Source organism: Balaenoptera borealis, assembly GCF_965194805.1.
Source record: "Balaenoptera borealis genome assembly, chromosome: 8".
NCBI lineage: Eukaryota > Metazoa > Chordata > Mammalia > Artiodactyla > Balaenopteridae > Balaenoptera > Balaenoptera borealis.
This window is the reverse complement of record NC_138865.1, coordinates 102,178,274-102,205,986: the sequence shown is the minus strand read 5'-3', so window position 1 is coordinate 102,205,986 and position 27,713 is coordinate 102,178,274. Positions and strand designations below refer to the sequence as shown.

The window sequence follows — 27,713 nt, the reverse complement described above, 5'->3', positions numbered from 1 at the left end:
ACAAAGAATACTTTCTGACCAATAACCCTCTCCACCCCTCACTCAGTGAGCTTATTTACCCATTGGGGGAGAAATTTATTCCATAGATTTCCTTCAGGTGACCTTCTAGGAACATGATGCAACGTCCTGTACGCAGGTCCCAAACTCGACCAAATGCATCCAGTCCCCTGACAAAATAATTTATGAATGAACATTTTGAATCCAGTTCTCTGTGGAAGCAAGCATACTTAAGAGGTGAGACTACTGAGCTGCCCCCGCTACGTGGAAGAAGCCTTACCCCGTGCCAGCCAAGGAGCCATCTTGATGGAAGGCAATGTCATACACACCCATGCTGTGGCCTTCCTGATGCAGGATTTCCTCTTGAGCCTCCAAATCCCATAAGCGCCATGAACGGTCATAGCTAAAAAAGTCAAACTAACGATTAACCAGCAGATGTTCAGTTCCTACAATGTATAAAGTGCTATAAACAGTTGTAGCTCAAGTTATGTTTCTGAAACTACTCATACAACCATATTAACAAGCTCTTTCCTGGCATAAACAATGTCTCAACAACTAGGCATATCTGTCTTGGGTGCTAACTGGGAAACCATGGTTCCTATAAACCTACTTCAGTAGCTATTTTATTTTATATTTATTTATTTATAAACATTTATTTATTTATTTATTGGCTGCGCTGGGTCTTCATTGTTGCACGTGGGCTTTCTCTTGCTGCGGCGAGCAGGGGCTACTCTTTGTTGCGGTGCACGGGCTTCTCATTGTGGTGGCTTCTCTTGTTGTGGAACACAGGCTTTAGACATGCAGGCTTCAGTAGTTGTGGCACGCAGGCTCAGTAGTTGTGGCTCGCAGGCTCTAGAGCGCAGGCTCAGTAGTTGTGGCGCACGGGCTTAGTTGCTCCGCGGCATGTGGGATCTTCCCGGGCCAGGGATTAAACTCGTGTCCCCTGCGTTGGCAGGCGGATTCTTAACCACTGCACCACCAGGGAAGTCCCTTCAGTGGCTGTTTTAAAAACAGAATTCCTTAGAATGGCCCAGCAAAGATTCTGTTGCCTTCTTTCTTCCCTAATTTCACTGTTATGTCCTTCCATTCATTGAGCATTTATTGGGTCCATAACTGAATGCTGGGCATATAAAAATCAATCACAAACAAATAGATCAATAGAATAGAATAGACAGTATAGAAATAGGCCCACATATACATGGTCAAATGATTTTCAATGAGGCCATCAAAGCAATTTCAATAGTGAATGTCTCCTCCATAAATGATGGTAGAACTGTAATACATATGGAAATAAAGACCAAACAAACAAACAAAAAACCCTCAGTAAAAAAAACGGGCAAAGCACCTGGACACTGAACAAAAGAGAATATACAAATAGTCAATAAGCATATGACAAACTACTCAACACCAATAGTCATCAGAGTAATAAAAATTGAAACCATGAGATTTCATTACATACTTGGTAAACTGAGTAAAATGATAAGATTGATTAATGACAAATGTTGGCAAGGATGTGAAAAAACCCAGAATTCCATAATTCTGGGAACGTAAAATGGCACCAACACTATGGAAAACCACTTGGAAGTTTAAAAAAGTTACAGATACATCTACCCTATAACCTTGCAATTGCATTCCTAGGTATTTATTCAAGACAAAGGAAAGAAAAACACATCCACAAAAAGCATTGTACAAGAGTATTTATAGCAGCTTTATTCTGACGAGCCAAAAGCTGGAAACAGCTGAAGTGTCCATCAATAGGAAAATGAATAAACAAACTGTGGCAGAGTTACACTATTGAATACTTCTCAGCAGTAAAAAGGAATTACTGATACATGCAACGACATGAATGAATCTTAAAAATGTTATGCTGAGTAAAAGAAGCCAGACACAAATGAGTTCATAAACTATGAATAGATAGAATTAATTTATGGTGACAGAGATCAGGTCAGTGGTTGCTTTGGAACAGGGGTTGACTGGCAAGGGCATAAGGGAACTTTCTGGGGTGATGCAAATGTTCTCTCTATTGACTAGTTATGGCTATGAGCATACACTAGTCTTGGCCTGTACAGTTCTTCCTGTCCTTCTGCTGACCCTACCCAGAACTATACTCTGTGGTAAGTCACTTTCCTGTAGTCAAGGGCTTTGTAGTTAACAGATATTGTTTAATAATCATTAGGACCAGGTGGCCTCTATGCTCTGTTAGTCCTCAAACAATGATGAAGACCTTTGCTGATACATTCCCAGCACCCACTAGTTACCCATTCTTCACTTAGGAATGTACTTCCTGTTTCCAAACACGTACCCCCATACCTTAGGTTAACTATAAAATTGCCTCAATGGTCTCTTGGGGTTGCAGAGTGCAGCTGTGAATGCTTCTGGATTGCTGTCTGCCAGATCCCACCCTGTGAGTAAGTGACCCTATAATAAACGGATCCACTGGATATATGGAGCTGCTGGCTGTGTTTTTCAATCTCAAGATGGCTTCTCAGTTTGGTGGGCACCTTCTGTTCCCTCGGACCTCCAACAACAGGGATGTGGGCCACATGAGTGTACACATTTGTCAAGACTGACTGAATTACACACTTAAATCCATTCCATTGCATGTAAATTGTATCTCAAAAAATTCTTTAACAGATTCTGGCCTCATTGAATTTATAGAACCAGAAAAGGAGACTGATTTGTAAGCAGAGAAATTACACTGTATAGCAAAAAAAAAAAAAAAAAAAAAAAAATGCACCTCTAGTATTGGCCAAGAAAGAGAAGAAAGAGGGAAAAACTCTAGTTTTCCGGGAGTCAGTGACTCTGAAATTTCAGATTAACTGCAATTTAAAACCAAATACTTAGCCCTAACTATGTCATATATTCTTTTCTGATTCTGATTTATTGAAGTCCAAGAAAATCTCTGCTCTAAAAATTTACTTGGCAGTTTAGCCATAAAAGGTTAACAAGATGCCACAGGCCTGTATGGATAGAACAATAAGAGGATGGCTTACCAGGTGGTACCTAAGAAACGTCCTGATGGATGCCACGTTACACGGGCCACACGCACTGTATGGCCTTCAATATCTGCCACTGGCTCATCACTGAAAAGGAATCAAATATATGTAAGTAAACTATTTTACAGTCATGTAAATACGCATTGAATTTATTAACTGTTGAGTACATATACACCCATTCTGCATGGTGTGACAGGCCAAATTGTAACTAAGCCTGTAATTTGTTAAACTTTTAGGGCTAATGATAATTTAACTTACTTCCCAAGGTTATTATAAAAGCTTTGGGACTATTTCATGTGCCCACGGGGCAAAACTGCACTTCAATAAACACTATTTCAATTCACTATGTTAATAAACTCTTAATGCTATATCATTTGCTTAGAGAAAAATAAAAGATATTTCAGCCTGACAAGGAAAATAAGCTCTCTGCACCAAAGGAGCGCTGAGATTCTAGAAAGAAAACATACTTTGATAGTGATGCAAGGCTATATCAAAAAGTTTTGGTGCAAGTGGATTACAGATAAATTTATCTCAAACTGCAGCTTGTCCAAGGATCCACATGAAAAAAGGAACTCCTAAACAGAGGCTTAGTTTCCTTTTGGTGGCCATTAAATTCTACTACCAGCAACGACAGAAAGAAGGTCTGAACACCAGCAAGAGGAAATAAACATGAACCCTAAAGAGGGCAATTAAAAAGGGAACTTTGTCAATGTGCAGACACAGAACTAATTAAAGCCCTAGGGGAACAAATATTGCTATGTATTACCAAAGCCAATTAAAACTTGCTGTGCTCACAGGTAAGATCTTGTCTGGCAAAGAGTGGAGATACTAATTAGCTCCTCACAAAATCCTGGAACAAAAGCCTCATGTGCTTTCCCAAAGAAAGAAAACTAAGCAACTGAATTCAGATGTCTTTTAGGCAAACAAAGTGCTTCCAAAAATTTCTTGGAAAACAGTAATCACAAACACATTAAAAAAAAAAAAAACTGTTGTAATTGGAAAATGTAGTCTAGGTAAAGGATGATGCTATTGGGAGGAGACATCACTTCATTGGCAATACCGCCGGACAGAGCCTCCTTCCTCTCCCCTGTGGCTGTTCGCTAAGAACCAATGTGCTGTCTAAATATTATTTTTAGTCAAGCTACCAAATAGTGCATTTTTCCAATGTCAATCTATTGCAGGGGAGGTATAATGGATCCTTCCAGAATAACTGGAGCCAGGAAACAGTGGCTACTATGTTAGAGGCAAAAATCAAGGTACAAAGTTAACAAAGAAGGAAAACCTGACACAACTCCTCTGGTGAGGAAAGGTCTAAGAAAAAAATCCTCCATTCTATTTTCACACAAGTTACCTTGACTCAGAGCATCTCTGGGGTTAAATGCTAGATTTTTAAGTCTCAAGGGCCAACCAATCAACTATTTACTTTAGCGACTGCAGTGTGGACAGAGGGTAATATTCACCTGTCAAGGCTCCAAAGCTTCACAGAACCATCAGCAGCACAAGAGGCCAGATTGACATCTTTTTGGTCCAAGGAGACAGTGGATTTTGGATGGAATACAATTGCTCCCACGTTTGTGTTATGGCCTGAAGGAGTGTAAGAGATGAAAATTAAAGGGTTCCTGCTCCCTTATAACTTAAGTATAAATACAGACATGACAAATATTATATATACACATATCAGAGGACATGTGGACCTAGAGTGTATTAAAGTAGCTATTCAACTACTAAAAAATTGAACTATTTTAACTTAAATTAAAATATAAATTGCATTAAAAAAAGCTAAACACACAAAAAAATGTTTCTTGGTTTAGAGATTGTAAATGCCAGAGCCCTTGGACATGAGAGAAAAGTGGTATGCGTATGAAGTCATTATCATCCAGCCCTGCAGTCAGAGAAAACCAAACCAAGTCAAATCAAATCAAGAATTAATCTGTGTGTACTGGGTCTCAGTGTCAGGCAGAGTTTTAGAGATGTATTGCTTGACAGAGTTCACGCTGAGAAAAAGACTGAGATTGAGACAAGATTCTAACTCACCTCGAAGAGTATGGAGGAGGTTGCAATCAGGAACAGACCAGAGCTTGCAAAGCCCACTCCTAACAAACACAAAGGAAAGCATCTCAGCCAGGGTTGGTCTGGGAAGGAAAAGGTACCTTGGTAACATTACTAAAGGACAATCTCTCACCACCCCCCACCCCCCCAAAATGTTACAGTGGCAGACAGAAAAAGAAACAGAAAAGGCTTATCATTTGAAGAGTTAGAGAAGAAAGCTACATCCAGGTCCCATGCAAACAGAGGCCTCTACTGGACTGTAAATGTTATAGCACAAGTTGCTCTTCTCCTTAACTTCTGGATCAATTTCTGAGGGAAGGTAGGACAAATTAAACTATCTAATATTAATATTAATAATGATACTATCTTCTTAAATATAAATAGCATTTTGCTGCTTACCAAGTACTTTAATTTTTTTTTTTTTTTTTTGGCAGCACTGTGAAGCATGAGGGATCTTACTTCCCCAACCAGGGATCGAACCCGTGCCCCCTGAAGTGGAAGCACGGACTCTTAACCACTGGACCACCAGGGAAGTCCCCAAAGTACAAATTTCCAACAAATTACTTTCATATCTATCATCAAATGATCCTTATAACAGACCTGTGAGGTACATAAAAGGCAGGAATGATCATTTCTACCTTATTATCTTTTTCTTATTTTATTTTTATTTTATTTTTATTTTATTTTTTGTAATTAATTTTTTAAATTGGAGTATGGTTGATTTACAACGTTGTGTTAGTTTCTGCTGTACAGCAATGTGAGTCAGTTATACACATACTCATTTCTACTTTATAATGAAGGTAACTGAGGCTTGCAGAGGTGGAGGGATCTGTGTAGGTCCCTGGCTTTCTCCTGAACCACAGTCTCAATTTCTGCCTAGTCAAGTAGTTCTTGTGCACACAATGCAAGCAAGTTTCCCCCTCACTAGATGACAATGTTCCTCAAGAACAACTAAGTAACTAAATAGAACAAAACAACAAAGTTATCACGTCCTAAGAGTTTTCTGCATATGTGGTGAGTAGAAAACAAAATGAAGATAAAAACAAAAATTCAAGTTTACTGAGTCCTTACCACATACTAGGCACTATCAAGGCAAAATGTTTACAAACATTATCTCACCTTACTTTACAGATGACAAAAGTGAAGCTTACAGAGATTAAGTATCTTGCCTAGGTCACATAACCAGAAAAGAAAAGTTATATCAAGGTGTGTCTACTAGTCTATAAGCTCACTATCTGATCCAAAATGATGCTAATGCCAAGAATATGACTGACATGTCATGGGTCTCTGGGGTACCTTGTGAACAGTAAGAACTGCTAATTGAAGGCTATATTGTAAACTACAATGGGTAACTACTAGCATCTCTAGTTTGGTGTGATCATGAGAAGCAGAGGCAAATGGTATTGGAATGGGCTTCTAAGACAAATACTGATTTTTTCCCCTGAACCCCATCTAGAAAAAAATGTCACTGTAAAATGGGACTTACCAACAAGCTGTGGCCAGCATTTTGGAATTGGGACTAAAGTGACAGTAGGAGATAGGCCGATCATCCCCAATCTGACTGCAGAAATTATTCAAAGACTTAAAAAAAGACAAACAAGGGATCATTAACAGGCTAACGCAAGACTTTCTTGGCTTTTCCACCATAAAAACAAAAACAAAAACAAAAACCATTCCGGTTTTAACCCTCCCCAAGAACCTTCTACCACCTTTTTGTTGTTGTTGTTAGAAGACACTTATACGAATGAATGGAGTCAAGGCTTATCTGGAACTCCAGCATGCTGTCTTCTACAATCTTAGTATCACTAGCTTCTATGTCAGCTAAATACAAACAGGAAGGCCATGGCGAGATCTAAAGTACAGTCTGACATATTAAAAGGGAGCATTAAAGAGTAGAACCATGGGCCTCTGCCTAGTACAAAGCACAGTGGGTTCCCTGCCACCTTAACTGATGGTTCCTCCCAAATAGCAACAGTGTAAGCAGAGAGGAATAAGTATAGCTGCCTTTACTTGCTAGAGGTGGGCCAAAGTAGAGCATCTAATAAATATTTAAGAATCTTTAAGACACTAGACAATTATATATATAAGACGAGAGCATCTTACCCGGAGAGATTTGTGCAGCTCTTGCATCTGGGAGGTTCTCGTTGTCTCAGGAATCTCTTTATGAAGACGGGCCTCCTCCAAGCGTTTCACTGCCCTGTGACACAGAAATAACATTATTAACCCTGAGCAAATGGGTTGGAAACAAAGGTCCATACAAGTCTCTTTACCACTCAATTTCAATTAATCACCACACTCATTATAAAGCAGCTCCTAAGTCCTTGAGAGGAAATAAGAAAAAGTATGTTTCTTCCTCCTTCTCGAGGCTCTCCTTACCTGGGCAGTGAATAATTAGCAATCCACAGTCTAGCAACCTTCAGGCTGTTTGGTCCTTCATGGTACCAGGTTTGCTGATACTGAAAGTTAAATTAAGAGCAGAAATGTCAAGTCTGAAGCATTCCTGCCCCTTTCATAGCTGTCAATTCCCTATTGTTAACTGCCCAGAAAAAAGATGAACTAGTTCAGTAATAGGATGAAATCAGGTATATGTGCTTTCTCTTGTGTTTCTTTCTATGAACTCATATTGGATAGTTTCTGGTTACTTGTTAAAAGTGACACCAGGAATGCTATGGTTCTTTCCTGAATGGGGAACTCACTTATCCCCATTTATACCTACAAAGGAACCACAAACTCTTGCCAACAATTATTCCGGAACAGTAGAGTCTCCAACTTCCCCTGTTCCCTATCCCACAGAAAACAGAAAATGAGAGAACTACCCCCTTGTTTCCTGCATGTTTATACTATGAAGCCAAAGACACATTTTACCTCTTCTTTGGACTTCTTTGATTTCTCATCATCTTTTTTGGTCTTTTTTAAGGCATCAGTACCGACCACTGAAAGGATATTTCTTAACCTGTAACAAAAAAGATCAGAATTTAAACAGAGTTAAGACTGTGAAAAGTATATCTAAGAAGGCAGCAAGCCTGCCCTACTCTCTCACCATTCAAATCCCAAGCAACCTTCTTTAAGGGTCAAGTTGTGATGCCTAAACTTCCAGTGTGATTTCTCTCATTCAATAGTCTTTATTTGAAGATTCCCTAAATTGAACTAAAAGCAATTACCCTGTTAAACTTAGAGTCAACTAGCCCCAACACTGCTACCACTCGGGCTGTGAATACAGACAACCTTCACTCAATGCCACAATGTGCTGGATACTGCTCAGGTGCTAAGTATAAAAAATGACTAAGAAACAGACCTTGATTTCAAGTAGCATAGTGGGGGGTGAGGGAGTGAGGGGTGGACAGGACATACAGAAAGTATCGGGGAACTAGAGTACATTCCAGTAAGTATTATGACAGTGGTTAAGTGCATGGTGCTAAGGGAATCATAAAAGGAGTAAACAACCTAGGCTTGGAGGGAATCAGGGAAGGCTTCATGGAGAATATGTTACCAGAACTGAGTCCTCAAGTAATCAAGTCAATGGGTCAAGAATGGGAAAGGACAGTTGAAGCAGAGGGTTCAACAAATGTAAAGGTCTGGAGGCAAGAAAAGCATGTTGAACTTGGAATCACAACAATGCAATATGGCTGGAGCACAGAGTACTGGGAAAGGGTTGGTGAGAGATAAGGCTGCAAATCTAAGCAGGGGCCGGGTCACAAAGAGCTCCTAATGCCATGGTAAGGAGGGTTTACATTTGAGAAAGACCCCTGGAAAAGTATGGAGAATGGACTGAAGAGGGAAGAACAAAGGCAGGGAAATCAGACAGCATACTATTGTATCCCCTGAGTCTTACGGACTGAATCAAGACAGTGGCAGTGGGGACTCAAGACATTCATTTAAGGGACACAATAAGACAGACTTTGCTGGTGGAGAAGACAAACAATAAACAGTAGAAGTAAACCCTCTGAAAGGCTATTAAGAAAGTATGTTACTTTCTTAATAATGGCAGGACTTACTTTACAAGAGGTCAGGTGTTAGGAAAGGCTTTTTTGAGGTGGCATTTATGCTGAAACCAAAAGAATAAAAAAGCTCTAAAAGGCAAGAGAGGGGGACAAAAAGAGAAAAATTCAGTGGAAAGACAGCAAAAGAGCTTGAGTATCCCAGGAGGACCATTATGGCTGCTAAGTCTAGTAAACTGCGGAAGAGTGGCACAAGGCAAGGATGAAGAGCATGATTAGGAGCTTTTTACGCTAAGTTTAATAAGAAGACTCTGTAGGGGGCTTCCCTGGTGGCACGGTGGTTGGGAGTCCTCCTGCTAATGCGGGGGACATGGGTTCGAGCCCGGGAGGATCCCACATGCTGCGGAGCAACTGGGCCTGTGCGCCACAACTACTGAGCCTGCGTACCACGGCTGCTGAGGCCTGTAAGCCTGGAGCCCATGCTCCGCGGCGGGAGGCCACCGCAATGAGGGGCCCGTGCACCGCGATGAAGAGTGGCCCCCACTTGCCGCAACTAGAGAAAGGCCGCACACAGCAATGATAGACCCAACACAGCCAAAAATAAAATAAATTAAAATAAATTAAAAAATTTAAAAAAAAAGAAGACTGTAGGATTTTAAGCAAACAATTAACACAACACATTTGGGGCTATTACAACAGTCTAAATGTGAAAGCAATGGAGGTAGAGAAAAGAGGACACACTGGAGGTACATTTCAGAAGTAGAAGAGACAAGATTTTGCTGATGGGTTACACAGAAGGTGAGCAGGTTTTCAACTGAAAACTGTGTGAATGGTACTGTTATTTGCAAGGAGAACAGGTAAAGGATGGAAAACAGATGAGTTCAATTTAGACATGTCAAATTTGAGTACCTATAGAATATCTAGGTTACAGAGACCTGGAAGTCACCAGAATATACATACACAGAGTAAACCATGCCATGGGAATGGATTTGATCACTCAGGGTTAGTGTAGGATAAGGGCAAAAATCAGTTTATAAACAGGAAAAAAAGAGGCTTAGAAGAATTAGCTAGAGAAACAGGAGGAAAACCAGGATGATTTGGTCTTCTGAGAGCCAAGGAAATGGAGTGTTTGAAGGAGGGAATAGGTGGCAGTGTACTAGGGCTATTCTTGATAAAGATGAGTTGATGACCTTAATTAAGAGCAATTTCAATGTGGTAGTGGTCGATCAGTTTGCAGTAGGTTGAAGAGTAAATGAGCGGTAAGGGCCTTAAAAAAGTAAATGTAATGAGTAAGGAATAGCTGAGCCCCAAGTCCTAAAGAGGCAGGTAGGCAGGCCAGGTCCGCATAACTGCATAGGACTAGCCTGTCACTAAGAGATTTTGTAACTTCCAAATCACAAGAGGAGCATTATATGAGGACAGTGCCTTTTTGCAATAACACCCAAAAAACACTTATCATTATGACTTATGTTAATGACAAAGAATGCGTTTGTTGTTTAATTTTCAGAGTTCAGTGACATATGTTTACCCAACTCACAACTCCATACTGAGGAGAGGAAGGGAGGGAATGTGTTAACATCTTCTTCATAGTTTATAAAGAAAAATTAGTAGTGGAGTAAAAACTGGCCTAAGACTTAAATTATGGGCGAAAACATATTAATGCAACTTAATAAGGTAGTCTGTCAACATTATCTGAGACATTCTATTAAAGTTTTAGCTACAAATTCCAACAGAAATTTGGAACTGGAACCCTGTGATTAAAAAAGAAGACAGTAGATATTTAGAAAGGGCACCTTTCTCTTCTTTCAGCAGGACCCTCTCCAAAAAGTGTGATGGGTTCCCCCAAGGCCCTAAGGCAAGCCTTGACCTCTGAGTCATCTGTGGAAACATTGATTTGCCGGGCTCGCTTCCTCCTCTCAAACTCAGCTAACACTTCGGCCTGTCGCTCACTGATGTGCTCTTCAATTTCAAACACTTCTCCTGTAAAAAGAACCGGCAACATCAGCATAATCACCAGATCTTTCTTTCTAGGGAGAAAGAAATAATTTCCTTTTTTTTTTCTTTTAAATTTTATTTATTTTTGGCTGTGTTGGGTCTTCGTTGCTGCGCACGGGCTTCTCATCGCAGTGGCTTCTCTTGTTGCGGAGAACGGGCTCTAGGCGTGTGGGCTTCAGTAGTTGCATCAGGCAGGCTCAGTAGCTGCGGCACGCGGACTCTAGAGCACAGGCTGAGTAGTTGTGGCGCATGGGCTTAGTTGCTCCGTGGCATGTGGGATCTTCCCAGACCAGGGATCGAACCCGTGTCCCCTGCATTGGCAGGCAGACTCTCAACCACTGCACCACCAGGGAAGCCCAGAAATAATTTCTTACAATTGGAGTCTGTATGTCTCTAGGGAAAGTTAACTGTTTAATCTACTACTAGTGCCTCGGAGCAACTAAGCTCATGCACCACAACTACTGAGCCTGCACTCTAAAGCCCGCGAGCCACAACTACTGAACCCGCGCACCTAGAGCCCATGCTCTGCAACAAGAGAAGCCACCACAATGAGAAGTCCGCACACCGCAACGAAGAGTAGCTCCCACTCCCCGCAACTAGAGAAAGTCCGCGCACAGCAACGAAGACCCAAGCAGCCAAAATATAAATAATTAATTAATTAAAAATAAATAAAGTATGCCAAACACAGAAAAGTAAACGAGGTTTTAAAAGGTAGGAAAATAGTTGAAGCCATCTTCTTTCATTTGGCAAACTTACATAAACACATATCTTGCATGAGACAATAAGAGTATGGAGCTTCTTTAACAAATAAGTTATATAGGCTTTCTATCCATGATAAAATAGAAACATTATTTTAACAATTGCCAAAGCTACTCTCTGAAATAGTCTCAGTATAGGGACACTAATTGGAAATAATTACCATGAAAATGATATTCTTTGACTGTAAGGTTTTTTGGATAATCTATCAGCTAGTTTTAAAACTCACACCAAATACAAGCATTTCGATGAAAAATGAAAAATATAGTAGTGATGCAGTTATGTTTAAAGTAACATAAAAGGTTTAAAAAGTCACTAAAGTGCATGTGTATAGAAAAGAAAATGTATGGGAGGATCCATGAGAAACTTGACAGAAGTCCTATCTGCAGAGAACTCTTCTTATACCCTTCTGTACTCTCTAAATTTCTCATGACAAACATGAATAATTTTATTTCAAAAATATAGTGGACCACTAGTTACTGACATGAAAAAATATCCTCAACAGTATACAGAATGACAAATGCAGGTTACAAAACAATTTGCTTATCATGGTTTCATTTATGGAAAAAAACTTGTATTTTGATTTCTTTCAAAATAAAAATGGCTACTACTTTTATAATTTAAAAGAGGTATTTCATTTTGGGTGAAAAATAATTGGAAAGCTAAAAAAGGGAGAATATTATGAACCATAGTAGCTCCAAACCCATGCCAGAACTATGCTAGGTCTCCAGAAGACAAATGGAATCAATGTGAATCCAAATACACAATGAATAAATTCCTAGTAAAATTACTAACAATTCATAGAAGAAAAACTGTAAAAAAGGTTTTAAGAAAAAGGTTCTCCAGATGATACTAAGTGGAGTGGGCAGAGAGTATGGCCTTAAGATAGATGCACGTTTAATATTTGAAATTTTTTGACACTAAACTAGTGATATCTAAGTTTAGGAAGGTAATCATTACAGATAATTTGAGCACCAAAGGTAAAGACGGACTCACAGTTTGCATCTTACCAGAGGTTATGTTAATGTTCCCTGCTTCAATTCCTGCTTTAAGTCCTTCTTTTCCCAAAATCCCAGATTCTCCTTTGGCCAGGCGCTCCCTCTCCTTTTCTTCCAAACTTCCATAATAGATGTGTGGTTTCTTCACAACAGGAGCGACTAAGTCATCAGATGCCTTAGTTTTGGTTGCCTGCTAAATCAAAGACCTGGATTAACCTAAAAGCTTAATCTTAGAAATTTACTAGACCTCCCAGAAGGATGAAGCTTATCCAGAGCTTCAATCCTATTTCTTCTCCAAAGAAAAGACAAATTGGACACCAGTTAAGATGTGTCTTCCCTGATTTGGACGTGGTTGGGGGGTGATTCCAGTCTCTCGGTCACTTAAGTTTTGCAGATAGGAAGAGATAGATAAAACTAGTTAATTTCTCTTGGTGATTTTTCTATCAAAGGCGTGCTTTGGAACATGTTTACTTCATTCAGTTGCAAGTGCAATCTCTTCCTGGGTTTTACGAAACTTCCAGGGTTACTGCTCATCACAGGCGATATCAAGGATAACTGAAATAACCAACGCGATGGTTAGGGGGACAAGTTAGAAAGTTACTGTCTATACATTTCAAACGTTTTCATACATGGAGCAGTAGATAGGAAGTTAGGAGGCCTCATTACAATTAAGAGGTCTGACATTGTCATAAATCTTGGCCAAGACACTACTCCCTTTCAGAACTCCGTTTCTGAACCAGACGGAAAAGGTATTTACATTTCGGGGTTGCAGCGAGAGCTGAAAATGAGCTAAAATAGGAAAGCACTCAGGGATCAGGAAAACGCTGCTCCGCTCTCTAAGACCTGACCGAGTCTGGCAGCCTTCCTCCTCAGCCCTCCACCGCCGTAGCCCGTTCCCTAACGGCCCTGTTCCGCAGGGACCCCCACCCCTCCGCGCTCCCTGCCAGAGTGAGCTGAGACCTGTACCGCGGAGGAGGCTCGTGAGGAAGCCATGCTGGGCTCCGGTGCCGCGAAGCCCCACCGAAAGCCGTTCTCTACGTTTCAGACCATCCACCGCGCGCCCGGCAAAACGGAATTACGACACCTACCGGAAGTGGGTCGCGGGCGGACGCAGCGCCCTGGGCGGCGTGGAGCATGATGGGAATCGTAGTAGAAAAGAGTCTGGGCGCGTCGAGTGGTGTGTTCCGTGGAGCCTCCGAGAAAAGCAAGCGGAGGACGGGGTTCTGCGAGGAGAGAGACTCAGAGCAGTCTGGGAAGTGTAGTCCAGTTGGCTTAGCCGGAGATTCGGGGTGAGCGCCGAGGTTCCGGGAACGGGCTGAACAGGTCTGAAAAGAGGTAGGTGCGGCGAGTCGCGCGGCTACGGACTGAACTCGGGGAGTGAATAGACGGCTTCCGGGGCCTGCTGTCGCTCCGGGCCCTGCGAGGGGCTTTAAGTCCTACGGGAGCGAAGGACCGTGTTGCCATGGAAACCCTCGCTCTGGACCAGCGAGTGCGGCCCTGGAGCTGCGGAAGGAGTGCTGTTCTCTTCCGCTGTCAGGAAGTTCTCTCGGCGGTTTCTTCTGAGCTGGGTGGGTTTTCGGTGGATTTGGGCAGTGGCGAGAGAGTAAGTTCGAAGAGCCCTCTAGCGCCGAAGGAAAATAAAGACCTGGCGGAGGAGCCAAGGCCTGCTTTTGCTGTCTTCAGCCCGGTCTGTCTTACTCAGAGTGAGATGATGAATGTGAGGCGTCAGGTAAACTGCACGCCAGCAACTCTGCACAGCCCTGGGTGCGCTGGGTGCTGGGGCATCAGAGATGGACAAGACAAGGTTTTGTCCCCGTGTCGGGGTTGGAGATGGTCAAAATATTGGTGTTTCCCGAGCTGGACAGAGCCCCCTGCCCTCCCCGAGGACAATTACAATAATAATGCCTGTTTATTGAGCGTTTACTAAATGCCAGGTTACGTTACAGGAATTGACGCTGCAATACGACATTCAATCCATACAACAATAGAGTACAGATACAGACGAGGAAACCAAGATCTAGTGAAAGGTGAAGCTGATGGTCCAAGATCAGTAGCGATGGGATTAGAATGTGTGCCCTCTGCCCTTTCGCCTCCAGAACAAGCACTTTTACCCATTACTCTATACTGCTCCCTAGTGGCGATCTTTTTATAGTTTGCAGGAAAGTTAAAATGTATCACAGTTGTTTCTTTTCCCATTTTTAAAATAATTAATTATTTTTTGGCTGCATTGGGTCTTCGTTGTTGGGCTGGCTTTCTCTAGTTGCGGCGAGCAGGGGCTACTTTTCGTTGTGGTGCGTGGGCTTTTCATTGCGGTGGCTTCTCTTGTTGCGGAGCTCAGGCTCTAGGCGTGTGGGCTTCAGTTGTTGTGACACGTGGGCTCAGTAGTTGTGGCGCACAGGTTTAGTTGCTCCGCGGCATGTGGGATCTTCCCGGACCAGGGATCGAACCCGTGTCCCCTGCATTGGCAGGCAGATTCTTAACCACTGCGCCACGAGGGAAGTCCCTGTTTTTTCTTTTAAGCATTCTCCCCCCTTGGAACTTTGGCTTCCTCTACCTTTTGTCTACTTTGGAATCAAGATAGTATCTGTATCAATTTACATTCCCACCAACAGTGCAGCACTATTTACAATAGCCAGGACATGGAAACAACCTAAATGTCCATCGACAGATGAACGGATAAAGAAGATGTTGTACATATATATAATGGAATATTACTCGGCCATAAAAAGAAATGAAATTGGGTCATTTGTAGAGATGTGGATGGACCTAGAGTCTGTCATACAGAGTGAAGTAAGTCAGAAAGAGAAAAACAAATATCGTATATTAACGCATATATGTGGAATTTAGAAAAATGGTACAGATGAACCTATTTGCAGGGCAAGAATAGAAAGGCAAACGTAGAGAACGGATGTGTGGACATGGCGGGGAAGGGGAGGGTGGGATGAACTGGGAGATTAGGTTTGACATAAATACACTACCATGTGTAAAATAGATAGCTAGTGGGAACCTGCTGTATAGCACAGGGAGCTCAGTTCCATGCTCTGTGATGGCCTAGTTGGGTGGATGGGGAGGAGGGAGGTCTAAGAGGGAGGGGGTGTGTGTATGTGTATGGCTGATTCACTTCGCTGTGCGGCAGAAACTAACACAGCATTGTAAAGCAATTATACGCCAATAAAAAAATAATAAAAGAAAAAAAGATAGTATCTGATTTAGTACAAAGCAATTTGAAATGTAATGTGCCGTTGTTTCGAGTTGATAACATCACTTGTATCTGTCCCAAGCTTCATGGTAGAAGGAGGAGACATTTCTTCCTTTGTATACTTCACAGTCCCTAGCTATATCCTAGATACATATAATAATAATTTAGATCTGTACATATTTTAAAGGAGCTTTCACTTACATCATTTTCATTTAATCCTCACCATGTGACCTATATATAATTTTCACAGGAGGCTGACTTTTTTTTTTGGTTGCTCTGCTGCGGCATGCGGGATCTTAGTTCCCTGGAGAGGGATCAAACCCGTGCCCTCTGCAGTGGAAGCGCGGAGTCCTAACCACTGGATCGCCAGGGAATTCCCCAGGAGGTTGACATTTACTAATCAAACTGAACAGTTTAGACTTTATCTGTAAAATAGGGGTAATTTTGCCAGCATCATAGTATTTCTGTGTTAGAATAAACATGAGAATGTAGAAGAAGAGTGTAGCCAGTTTATTCAACAGAACATTTAATGGCTGGTAATTGCAGACATTCTCTACTGGATGCTGTGAGAATATAAAGATGATGCCATCAACAGCTTTTAAACTCAGTTAGGGAGTTTTATTTTCTTTTAAAAAAACCCAGCTCTTTTTTTTTTTTTTTTTTTTTTTTAAAAGCATAAGCATTACTTTGGGTTTTCAGATTCCAGAGTGTTCTCTTGAGCTTCTGTGCATACTTGTTCTCTCTGCCTGGGATGCCTTTAATCCTCTCTGCCTGCCCTTCATGAGGCAACTAAGACATCATCTCCTCCAGGAAGTCTTCCACATCCCTGTTCACCCCACTGGATTGTGTGTCTGTGTGATGCCATTGCATTACCCTCATCAGAGTTCTTATTACAGTACACTGCAATTTTCCATTTATGTGTTTGTTTTCCCCACAGACTGTGACTATGCCTCTTAACTCTGTAGCTGGAGCATAAGAACTGTTTGTTTAATGAATGACCTATCCATTTAGGACCTATTTAGACCCTGAGGATAACCCTGTGAATTGGTGAGTTAGAGGGAGTTTTCATGAGACTTAGTAAACTCATTTTAGCATTTGGGAGTGATCACAAATCTCTCATAATTCCCACATACTGTTGTTGATCAAATTGAATGGTTTGTATACTCTCCTACTAACTGTACCGAATTAAAATGTGATATTTTAACTTTATTCTCTTAGCTAGAATATTTCTTTGTGAATGGAGCATGAAATTAAAGTGATTGTTGCCTAGAATCCTCTTTTATAGGCACCTTGCTATTTTAAGTTCTGGAAAAAAGAGCTTTTGGGAATTACAGAGTGGTGGATCTCCATCACGTAATAAAAATGTAATAATTATACACGTAAAGACTTAGAAGTCAATGTGTGAATCCAAATGAGTCTTTTGTATCACCATTCGTTTTAGTGTGCATGCTTACAAATTGAACATATTTGTAGCTGAGATTTATCCCTTCCAATTTTTCCTCCTCTCTGCCATTTTTAACAGCTGATAGTTCACTGGGTCTGTCCCTTAGTGTTGGTTTCATTATGCTGAGACGAAAACCAACCCGTCTGGAGCTGAAGCTTGATGACATTGAGGAGTTTGAAAGCATTCGAAAGGACCTGGAGGTAAGAGTGCAACTTTCAAACCATTAGGAATATTTAAAACAATAACTCTAACTTTTGGACTCCAGATTCTTATACCAACAGCTTATTCGAAGTCTCTATTTGGATGCTTTACAGGCATCTTAAACATAATGTATTAGTTTCCTGTGGCTGCTGTAACAAATTGCCACAAACTTGGTGGTTTAAAGCAACAGAAATTTATGCTTTCACAGTTCTGTAGGCCAGAAATCTGAAATCGGTATCACTGATCCAAAATCAGGATGTCAGCAGGACCACACTCCCTCCAGAGGCTCTAGGGAAGAATCTATTACTTGACTATTGCAGTATTTGGTGGCTGCTGACATTCCTTGACTTGTGGCCATATCACTCCAGTGTCTGCCTCCGTGATCACATTGCCTTCTCCTCTTCTGTCTGTGAAGTTTCCCTCTGCCCCCTCTTTTTTTTTTTTTAAGATATCTTTTTTATTTTTTTAATTAATTAATTTATTTATTTATGGCTGTGTTGGGTCTCCGTTTCTGTGCGAGGGCTTTCTCTACTTGTGGCAAGCGGGGGCCACTCTTCATCGCGGTGCGCGGGCCTCTTACTATCGCGGCCTCTCTTGTTGCGGAGCACAGGCTCCAGACGCGCAGGCTCAGTAATTATGGCTCACAGGCCCAGCCGCTCCGCGGCATGTGGGATCTTCCCAGACCAGGGCTCGAACGCGTGTCCCCTGCATTGGCAGGCGGATTCTCAACCACTGCGCCACCAGGGAAGCCCATCTGCCCCCTCTTATAAGGATACCTGTGTTGGCATTAAGGGCCCACCCAGATAATCCAGGATAATGTCCCCATCACAACATCCTTAATTTAATCACATCTGCAAAGACCCTTTTCACATACAAGGCAGCAATTACAGGATCCAGGGATTAGGACCTGATAGCTTTGGAGGTCATTACTCAGCATACTATACTTAACATGTTAAAACAAAAACCTCTTGATTTCTTCCTCAAACCAGTTTCACCTCAGAGTTCCCTATGTCAATATCTATGTAGTTCCTCAAGCCAGAAACCTAAGAGTCAATCTTGAGTTCTCCCTTTCCCTCACCTTTTATATTCAATCTGTCCATAAATCCTTCGGCTCTACCTCCAGAATATTTCTGGAATCTACCCATACCTTTTCATCTCCACCATTAGAACCCTAGTCCAAATAACCATCAACTCTGTACAATTTCAGTAGCATCCCAAGTTGTCTCTCTACTTCCATTTTTGTGTCTTCAATCCATTCTCCATCAGATGTCTAGAATGATCTTTAAAAAATTTCAGATCATGTCATTCTCATGCTTAAAACTCCTCAGTGGTTTCCTGCACTTGGAATAAAACCTCAGTTCCTTATCATGGCCTACAAGCTTTTAAATGTTCTTTCACCTTCTGTCACTCTTTGCCTTGCCCTCTGTACCCTAGGCACATTGGTTTTCTTTTATTTCCTTGAATATGCTAAACTATTTATAACTCATGGCCTTTGCACATATTATTTTCCTCTGCCTGGAGTGCTTCCTGTTTCTTCATGTCTCAGTTTGAATGTCACTTCCTCAGTCTGAGAGGCCTCTTCTGACCCTATCCAACTTAGGTGTATCATTCCTACCCATGCTGCCTCCATCTCATTAGGGTCTCTCAAAGCACTTTATTCTTTTATTTCATAGCACTTATTATAATTTTTTAATTTTTTTTTGCGTTGAATCTGTAGATTGCTTTGGGTAGTATAGTCATTTTCACAATATTGATTCTTCCAATCCAAGAACATGGTATATCTCTCCACCTGTTGGTATCATCTTTAATTTCTTTCATCAGTGTCTTATAGTTTTCTGCGTACGGGTCTTTTGTCTCCCTAGGTAGGTTTATTCCTAGGTATTTTATTCTTTTTGTTGCAATGGTAAATGGGAGTGTTTCCATAATTTCTCTTTTAGATTTTTCATCATTAGTGTATAGTAATGCAAGAGATTTCTGTGCATTAATTTTGTATCCTGCAACTTTACCAAATTCATTGATTAGCTCTAGTAGTTTTCTGGTGGCATCTTTAGGATTCCCTATGTATAATATCATGTCATCTGCAAACAGTGACAGTTTTACTTCTTCTTTTCCAATTTGTATTCCTTTTATTTCTTTTTCTTCTCTGATTGCCGTGGCTAGGACTTCCAGAACTATGCTGAATAATAGTGGTGAGAGTGGACACCCTTGTCTTGTTCCTGATCTTAGAGGAAATGCTTCCAGTTTTTCACCATTGAGAATGATGTTTGCCATGGGTTTGTCGTATATGGCCTTTATTATGTTGAGGTAGGTTCCCTCTATGCCCACTTTCTGGAGACTTTTTATCATAAATGGGTGCTGAATTTTGTCAAAAGCTTTTTCTGCATCTATTGAGATGATCATATGGTTTTTATTCTTCAGTTTGTTAATATGGTGTATCCCATTGATTGATTTGCGTATATTGAAGAATCCTTGCATCCCTGGGATAAATCCCACTTGATCGTGGTGTATGATCCTTTTAATGTGTTGTTGGATTCTGTTTGCTAGTATTTTGTTGAGGATTTTTGCATCTATATTCATCAGTGATATTGGTCTGTAATTTTCTTTTTCTGTAGTATCTTTGTCTGGTTTTGGTATCAGGGTGATGGTGGCCTCATAGAATGAGTTTGGGAGTGTTCCTTCCTCTGCAATTTTTTGGAAGAGTTTGAGAAGGATGGGTGTTAGCTCGTCTCTAAATGTTTGATAGAATTCACCTGTGAAGCCATCTGGTCCTGGACTTTTGTTTGTTGGAAGATTTTTAATCACAGTTTCAATTTCAATACTTGTGATTGGTCTGTTCATATTTTCTGTTTCTTCCTGGTTCAGTCTTGGAAGGCTATACCTTTCTAAGAATTTGTCCATTTCTTCCAGGTTGTCCATTTTATTGGCATAAAGTTGCTTGTAGTAGTCTCTTAGGATGCTTTGTATTTCTGTGGTGTCTGTTGTAACTTCTCCTTTTTCATTTCTAATTTTATTGATTTGAGTCCTCTCCCTCTTTTTCTTGATGAGTCTGGCTAATGGCTTATCAATTTTGTTTATCTTCTCAAAGAACCAGCTTTTAGTTTATTGATCTTTGCTATTGTTTTCTTTGTTTCTATTTCATTTATTTCTGCTCTGATCTTTATGATTTCTTTCCTTCTGCTAACTTTGGGTTTTGTTTGTTCTTCTTTCTCTAGTTCCTTTAGGTGTAAGTTTAGATTGTTTACTTGAGATTTTTCTTGTTTCTTTAGGTAGGCTTGTATAGCTATAAACTTCCCTCTTAGAACTGCTTTTGCTGCATCCCATAGGTTTTGGATCATTGTGTTTACATTGTCATTTGTCTCTAGGTATTTTTTGATTTCCTCTTTGATTTCTTCAGTGATCTCTTGGTTATTTAGTAACGTATTGTTTAGCCTCCATGTGTTTGTGTTTTTTACGTTTTTTTCCCTATAATTCATTTCTAATCTCATAGTGTTGTGGTCAGAAAAGATGCTTGATATGATTTCAATTTTCTTAAATTTACTGAGGCTTGATTTGTGACCCAAGATGTGATCTATCCTGGAGAATGTTCCATGCGCACTTGAGAAGAAAGTGTAATCTGCTGTTTTTGGATGGAATGTCCTATAAATATCAATTAAATCTATCTGGTCTATTGTGTCATTTAAAGCTTCTGTTTCCTTATTTATTTTCATTTTGGATGATCTGTCCATTGGTGTAAGTGAGGTGTTAAAGTCCCCCACTATTATTGTGTTACTGTCGATTTCCTCTTTTAGAGCTGTTAGCAGTTGCCTTATGTATTGAGGTGCTCCTATGTTGGGTGCATATATATTTATAATTGTTATATCTTCTTCTTGGATTGATCCCTTGATCATTATGTAGTGTCCTTCCTTGTCTCTTGTAACATTCTTTATTTTAAAGTCTATTTTATCTGATATGAGTATAGCTACTCCAGCTTTCTTTTGATTTCCATTTGCATGGAATATCTTTTTCCGTCCCCTCACTTTCAGTCTGTATGTGTCCCTAGGTCTGAAGTGGGTCTCTTGTAGACAGCATATTTGTGTGTCTTGTTTTTGTATCCATTCAGCAAGCCTGTGTCTTTTGGTTGGAGCATTTAATCCATTCACGTTTAAGGTAATTATCGATATGTATGTTCCTATGACCATTTTCTTAATTGTTTTGGGTTTGTTTTTGTAGGTCCTTTTCTTCTCTTGTGTTTCCCACTTAGAGAAGTTCCTTTAGCATTTGTTGTAGAGCTGGTTTGGTGGTGCTGACTTCTCTTAGCTTTTGCTTGTCTGTAAAGCTTTTGATTTCTCCATCAAATCTGAATGAGATCCTTGCCGGGTAGAGTAATCTTGGTTGTAGGTTCTTCCCTTTCATCACTTTAAGTATATCATGCCACTCCCTTCAGGCTTGTGGAGTTTCTGCTGAGAAATCAGCTGTTAACCTTATGGGAGTTCCCTTGTATGTTATTTGTCGTTTTTCCCTTGCTGCTTTCAATAATTTTTCTTTGTCTTTAATTTTTGCCACTTTGATTACTATGTGTCTCAGCGTGTTTCTCCTTGGGTTTATCCTGTATGGGACTCGCTGCGCTTCCTGGACTTGGGTGGCTATTTCCTTTCCCATGTTAGGGAAGTTTTTGACTATAATCTCTTCAAATATTTTCTCGGGTCCTTTCTCTCTCTCTTCTCCTTCTGGGACCCCTATAATGCGAATGTTGTTGTGTTTAATGTTGTTCCAGAGGTCTCTTAGGCTGTCTTCATTTCTTTTCATTCTTTTCTCTTTATTCTGTTCCACAGCAGTGAATTCCACCATTCTGTCTTCCAGGTCACTTATCCATTCTTCTGCCTCAGTTATTCTGCTACTGATTCCTTCTAGTGTAGTTTTCATTTCAGTTATTGTATTGTTCATCTCTGTTTGTTTGTTCTTTAATTCTTCTAGGTCTTTGTTAAACATTTCTTGCATCTTCTCGATCTTTGCCTCCATTCTTATTCCGAGGTCCTGTATCATCTTCACCATCATTATTCTGAATTCTTTTTCTGGAAGGTTGCCTATCTCCACTTCATTTAGTTGTTTTTCTGGGGTTTTATCTTGTTCCTTAATCTGGTATATAGCTCTCTGCCTTTTCATCTTGTCTGTCTTTCTGTGAATGTGGTTTTTGTTCCACAGGCTGCAGGATTATAGTTTTTCTTGCTTCTGCTGTCTGCCCTCTGGTGGTTGAGGCTATCTAAGAGCTTATTATAATTTATAATGATTTCTTTGTTTATTGTAAAATCATTTACATTAGGAACCCTGATTGTAGAAATCATGTCTGTCTTCTCCATCGTTGAGTTCCCAGCATCTAGTACATAGTAGGAGTTCAATATGTATCTTTTTAAAATTAATTAATTAATTAATTAATTTACTTTTGGCTGCACTGGGTCTTTGTTGCTGCGCATGGGCTTTCTCTAGTTGTGGTGAGCGGGGGCCACTCTTCGTCGCGGTGCACAGGCTTCTCACTGTGATGGCCTCTCTTGTTGCAGAGTACAGGCTCCAGGTGCGCGGGCTTCAGTAGTTGTGGCACGCAGGCTCAGTAGTTGTGGCTCGCGGGCTCTAGAGTGCGGGCTCAGTAGTTGTGGCACACAGGCCTAGTTGCTCCGCGGCATGTGGGATCTTCCTGGACCAGGGCTCGAACCTGTGTCCGCTGCATTGGCAGGCAGATTCTTAACCACTGCACCACCAGGGAAGCCCCAGTATGTATTTTTAAGTATAGCCTTACGCTGCGGTATTAGATGTCCATTGATAAGACTTCAATTCTTTTATTGGCCTTCAGAATAAAGTCCAAATTCCTTAGGATGGCATGTAAGGCCCTTTGTGATCTGGTCCTTGGTCATCTCTCCACTTTATCTTCCACTGCTGAACTATCTTTAATCTCAGTGCCTATGCACACTCTGCTCTTTTCCTGAAGTGCCCTTTATGGTTCAAACTTCAGTTGTAATGAGTCTCGTAAAGTGTTAGTCTTATACTGAACTTTGACTCTGCAGAGTCAGCTCACTTTTGAGTTACTTTCTTTTTTTTTTTTTTTTAGAAATTTCATGTAATGTCTGAAACATTTATATTAACATATTTCCATACAAATACAAATATAGGATTTTTAGAAATTTCATGTAATGTCTGAAACATTTATATTAACATATTTCCATACAAATAACCCAATGAAAGTTTAGTATTAGTTGTTTTGTTTGTTTTTTTATACTGCAGGTTGTTATTAGGCATCAATTTTATACGCATCAGTGTATACATGTCTCAACTTCTGCCCTGCAAACCGGCTCATCTGTACCATTTTTCTAGGTTACTTTCTTTTTTAATTGAAGTAATTTTTATGACTGAGTAGTGTTCCATTGTGTGTATATGTGTGTGTGTGTGTGTGTGTGTGTGTGTGTGTGTGTGTGTGTATATATATATACACCACATTTTCTTTATCCAGTCATCTGTCAAGGGACACTTACGTTTCCATATGTTGGTTATTGTAAACAATGCTGCGATAAACATGGTGGTGCACTTACCCTTTTGAATTAGTGTTTTCTTTGGATATATACCCAGGAGTGGAATTGCTGGATCATATGGTAGTTCTACTCTTTATTTTTTGAGAAATCTCCATACAGTTTTCCATAGTGGCTGCACCAGTTTACATTCTCACCAATAGTGTGTGAAGATTTCCTTTTCTCCACATCCTCTCTAACACTTATTATTTCTTGTCTTTTTGATAATAGCCATTCCAGTGGGCATGAGGTGATATTTCATTGTGGTTCTGATTTGCATTTCCCTGATAATTAGTGATGTTGAACATCTTTTCATATGCCTGTTGGCCATCTGTATGTCTTCTTTAGAAAAATGGTTATTCAGATTCTTGGGTTGTCTGTTTTTTTGTTGTTGAGTTGTATGAGTTCTTTATATATTTTGGGTATTAACCCCTTATCAGATAAATTGTTTGCAAATATCTTTTCCCATTTGGTAGGCTGTCTTTTCATTTTGTTGATGGTTTCCTTTGCTGAGCAGATGCTTTTTAGTTTGATATAGTCCCATTTGTTTATTTTTGCTTTTGTTTCCCTTGCCTGAGGAGACATACTCAGAAGGATACTGCTAAGACCAATGTCAAATAGCATACTGCCTATGTTTTCTTCTAGGAGTTTTATGGTTTCAGGTCTTACATTCAAGTCTTTAATCCATTTTGAGTTAATTTTTGTGTATGGTGTAAGATAGTGGTCTAGCTTCATTGTTTTGCATGTGGCTGTTCAGCTTTCTCAACAGCCTTTATTGAAGAGACTGTCCTTTCTCCATTGTATGTTCTTTGCTACTTTGTCATAAATCTATTATCCATATGTGTGAGGGTTTATTTCTGGGCTCTCAGTTCTGTTCCATTGATCTGTGTGTCTCTTTTTCTGCTAATACCATGCTGTTTTGATTACTGTGGCTTTGTAGTATAATTTGAAATCAGGGAGTGTGATACCTCCAGCTTTGGGGTTTTTTTTCCCAAGATTGCTTTGGCTGCTTGGGGTTTTCTGTGGTCCCATACAAATTTTAGGAATTTTTGTTCTATTTCTGTGAAAAATGTTGTTGGGATTTTGATGGGGATTGCATTGAATCTGTAGATTGCTTTAGATAGTTATAGACATTTTAACTGTTAATTCTTCCTATCCATGAGCATGGAATACTTTTTCATTCCTTTGTATCTTCTTCAGTTTCTTTCAACAATATCTCATAGTTTTAAGTGTACAGGTCTTTTCACCTTCTTAGTTAAATTTATTTCTAGGTATAAATTTATTCCTAGGTATTTTTGTTGTTTTTAATCTTTCTACTAAAGGCAGTTATCCAATGGGTTTCACCCATTTTAGAGCAACTTAGGAGAGAGGGATAGTTTTTGCCCTGCACTAAAATAAAAACAGTAGAAAACTGGTATTTCATTTGTTACTGAAATTAGTTTGATTACATTTTGATGACTCTGGTTTTTTTTTTTTTTTTTTGGCTGTGTTGGGTCTTTGTTGCTGCGCACGGGCTTTCTCTAGCTGTGGCGAGCAGGGGCTCCTCTTCCTCGTGTGCATGGGCTTCTCATTGTGGTGGCTTCTCTTGTTGCAGAGCATGGGCTCTAGGCGCATGGGCTTCAGTAGTTGTGGCACGTGGGCTCAGTAGTTGTGGCTCACAGGCTCTAGAGTGCAGGCTCAGTAGTTGTGGTGCATGGCCATAGTTGCTCTGTGGCATGTGGGATCTTCCCGGACCACAGCTCGAACCTGTGTCCCCTGAATTGGCAGGCGGATTCTTAACTGCTGAGCCACCAGGGAAGCCCTGACTCTGGATTTTGAAACAGTCAGCAGTTGTTCACAGTGGGAAGCCTTTTTTTTTTTTAATTTAATTAAATAATTTATTTATTTATGGCTGTGTTGGGTCCTCGTTTCTGCACGAGGGCCTCCTCCAGTTGCGGCAAGTGGGGGCCACTCTTCATCGCGGTGCGCGGGCCTCTCACTATCACGGCCTCTCTTGTTGTGGAGCACAGGCTCCAGACGCGCAGGCTCAGCAATTGTGGCTCACGGGCCCAGTCGCTCCGTGGCATGTGGGATCCTCCCAGACCAGGGCTTGAACCCGTGTCCCCTGCATTGGCAGGCAGACTCTCAACCACTGCGCCACCAGGGAAGCCCTGGGAAGCCTTTTAAATGATTTCATTCTACTTGGATATTCCGACTTTCTCATGGCTTATAAGATGAAACGATATCATCCTTTGCCTTTTAGAACTTGTTTTCACAAAGGTGTTTGGGGAGAACTTTCTAATGTTATTTATTGGGTAATGTAGCCTAGAGAGTAACTCAGGAAGGTCATTATGTTTGTATATATATAAAAAGTAATACCTCACTTATTCACTATAATATTTTGACACTGGCATTTAAATGCTCACTGTTCAGCAGTAAGTGGTGAAGAATAGCAGTGATTCCAGGGATTAGTGTAGTGGAGCCATTCTTCTGGTAAGGAACTCTCAGGTAGTGGTAGTTGTGGGGTGTTAGTTTTTCTCTTTGAAAATGATCAAACTGAGACATAGACTTTGTGAATTCTGCAATTACTTGTGGCTTAAGAGCCAAACCTTTTATCTGAAAACAAAATGAATTCCCCAAATCAGGCCTCATGATAAGATAGCACAAAACCTTCTTTTCCTGTGGTACATTTAATCTCATGGTGTCAGCTAAGCTGTTAATTTCTGGTGGTTATTGTTTTACTGGTTGCTTTATTTTTCCATCTCTTGTATGGACTTTCCTCTGTCATAGCCCTGATCACCCTGTGTTGTAATGGTCTATTTACCTGTTTCTCTGTTAGACTGTGACATCCTGGAGGGTAGGGGTTACATCCTTTATCACTATATCCGTGTATCCCCCTTGTGCCCCTAACCATCTAAACCTAGGATTTCAGTTTATTGTTCTGTAGACCCGAACCCTATCCTTTACCCTGTGCCTAATACATGGTAGATGCTAAATAAATGTTTGTTAATGAATAGAATATTACCTTAATACTAAAACTTTTATACTTTCAGACCCGTAAGAAACAAAAGGAAGATGTGGATGTTGTAGGAGGCAGTGATGGAGAAGGTGCCATTGGGCTCAGCAGTGACCCCAAGGGCAGGGAACAAATGATTAATGATCGAATTGGTTATAAACCCCAACCCAAGCCCAACAATCGTTCATCTCAATTTGGAAGTTTTGAATTTTAGAGGTGGATTATCTTGTGTGCCAGAGCCCTGGAATGGAGTAAAATGATGGCAGAAATACAAACAAGATTTAGAGAATTGAGTGCTTGCAGTCAAGCTGAATATTTTACGTCCTGCAAAGAGAGATACTTCTGCATGAGAGTGCTGATGCTTAACTTTCACTCTGAAAGCTGAAATTCAAACTCTGGTTTGTCTCTGGAAAATCTGACTCGATAAACTTGTCTGATTTTTGTTTTTAAAAATAAATCTATTTTTGGAAAAGTGTGCGACATCCTTAATGAAGTATAATAGCACCGTTAAATTGCTACATCATTTTTCCCATCTTTATTAAAAGACCCTAAATAGAACACTTCTAGTTGATCCCTGTCACTGATTTTTGTTTAACTCGTTTATTCAACAAG

At 40.4% G+C, this 27,713-nt stretch overlaps 2 protein-coding genes across 20 annotated transcripts in view; one reads left to right on the top strand and one right to left on the bottom strand.

Annotated features, from left to right (window-relative positions):
• The window catches only part of PRPF4 (pre-mRNA splicing tri-snRNP complex factor PRPF4), a 33,012-nt gene extending 19,111 nt beyond the window's left edge, over positions 1-13,901 (bottom strand). For 8 of the 13 annotated variants that reach the window (XM_082404017.1, XM_082404027.1, XM_082404024.1 and 5 more), the window contains exons 1-12: positions 13,818-13,901; positions 12,742-12,922; positions 10,774-10,960; positions 7,908-7,995; positions 7,419-7,498; positions 7,146-7,239; positions 6,529-6,623; positions 5,028-5,086; positions 4,454-4,577; positions 2,991-3,080; positions 278-400; positions 60-167 (exon numbers count right to left, since the gene is read on the bottom strand). In XM_082404017.1, the coding sequence (XP_082260143.1) occupies positions 60-167; positions 278-400; positions 2,991-3,080; positions 4,454-4,577; positions 5,028-5,086; positions 6,529-6,623; positions 7,146-7,239; positions 7,419-7,498; positions 7,908-7,995; positions 10,774-10,960; positions 12,742-12,922; positions 13,818-13,865 (1,277 nt within the window). In that variant the 5' untranslated portion in view covers positions 13,866-13,901. The other 5 variants (XM_082404018.1, XM_082404019.1, XM_082404020.1 and 2 more) reach the window with 5 other exon arrangements.
• A 7-nt stretch (positions 13,902-13,908) lies between these two features.
• CDC26 (cell division cycle 26) lies at positions 13,909-27,573 on the top strand. Of its 7 annotated transcripts, none has more exons than XM_082404247.1 (4): positions 13,911-14,064; positions 16,866-16,975; positions 17,451-17,572; positions 27,139-27,573. In XM_082404247.1, exons 3-4 carry the CDS (start codon positions 17,492-17,494, stop codon positions 27,313-27,315), a joined length of 258 nt encoding a protein of 85 aa, XP_082260373.1. In that variant the 5' UTR covers positions 13,911-14,064; positions 16,866-16,975; positions 17,451-17,491; the 3' UTR covers positions 27,316-27,573. The 7 variants fall into 7 exon arrangements, with proteins under 7 accessions (XP_082260374.1, XP_082260373.1, XP_082260369.1 ...); XM_082404243.1 differs by having other exon boundaries at positions 13,925-14,064; positions 17,479-17,572; XM_082404244.1 differs by lacking the exon at positions 13,911-14,064 and adding an exon at positions 14,096-14,297 and having other exon boundaries at positions 17,479-17,572.
• Positions 27,574-27,713: the final 140 nt, after the last annotated feature.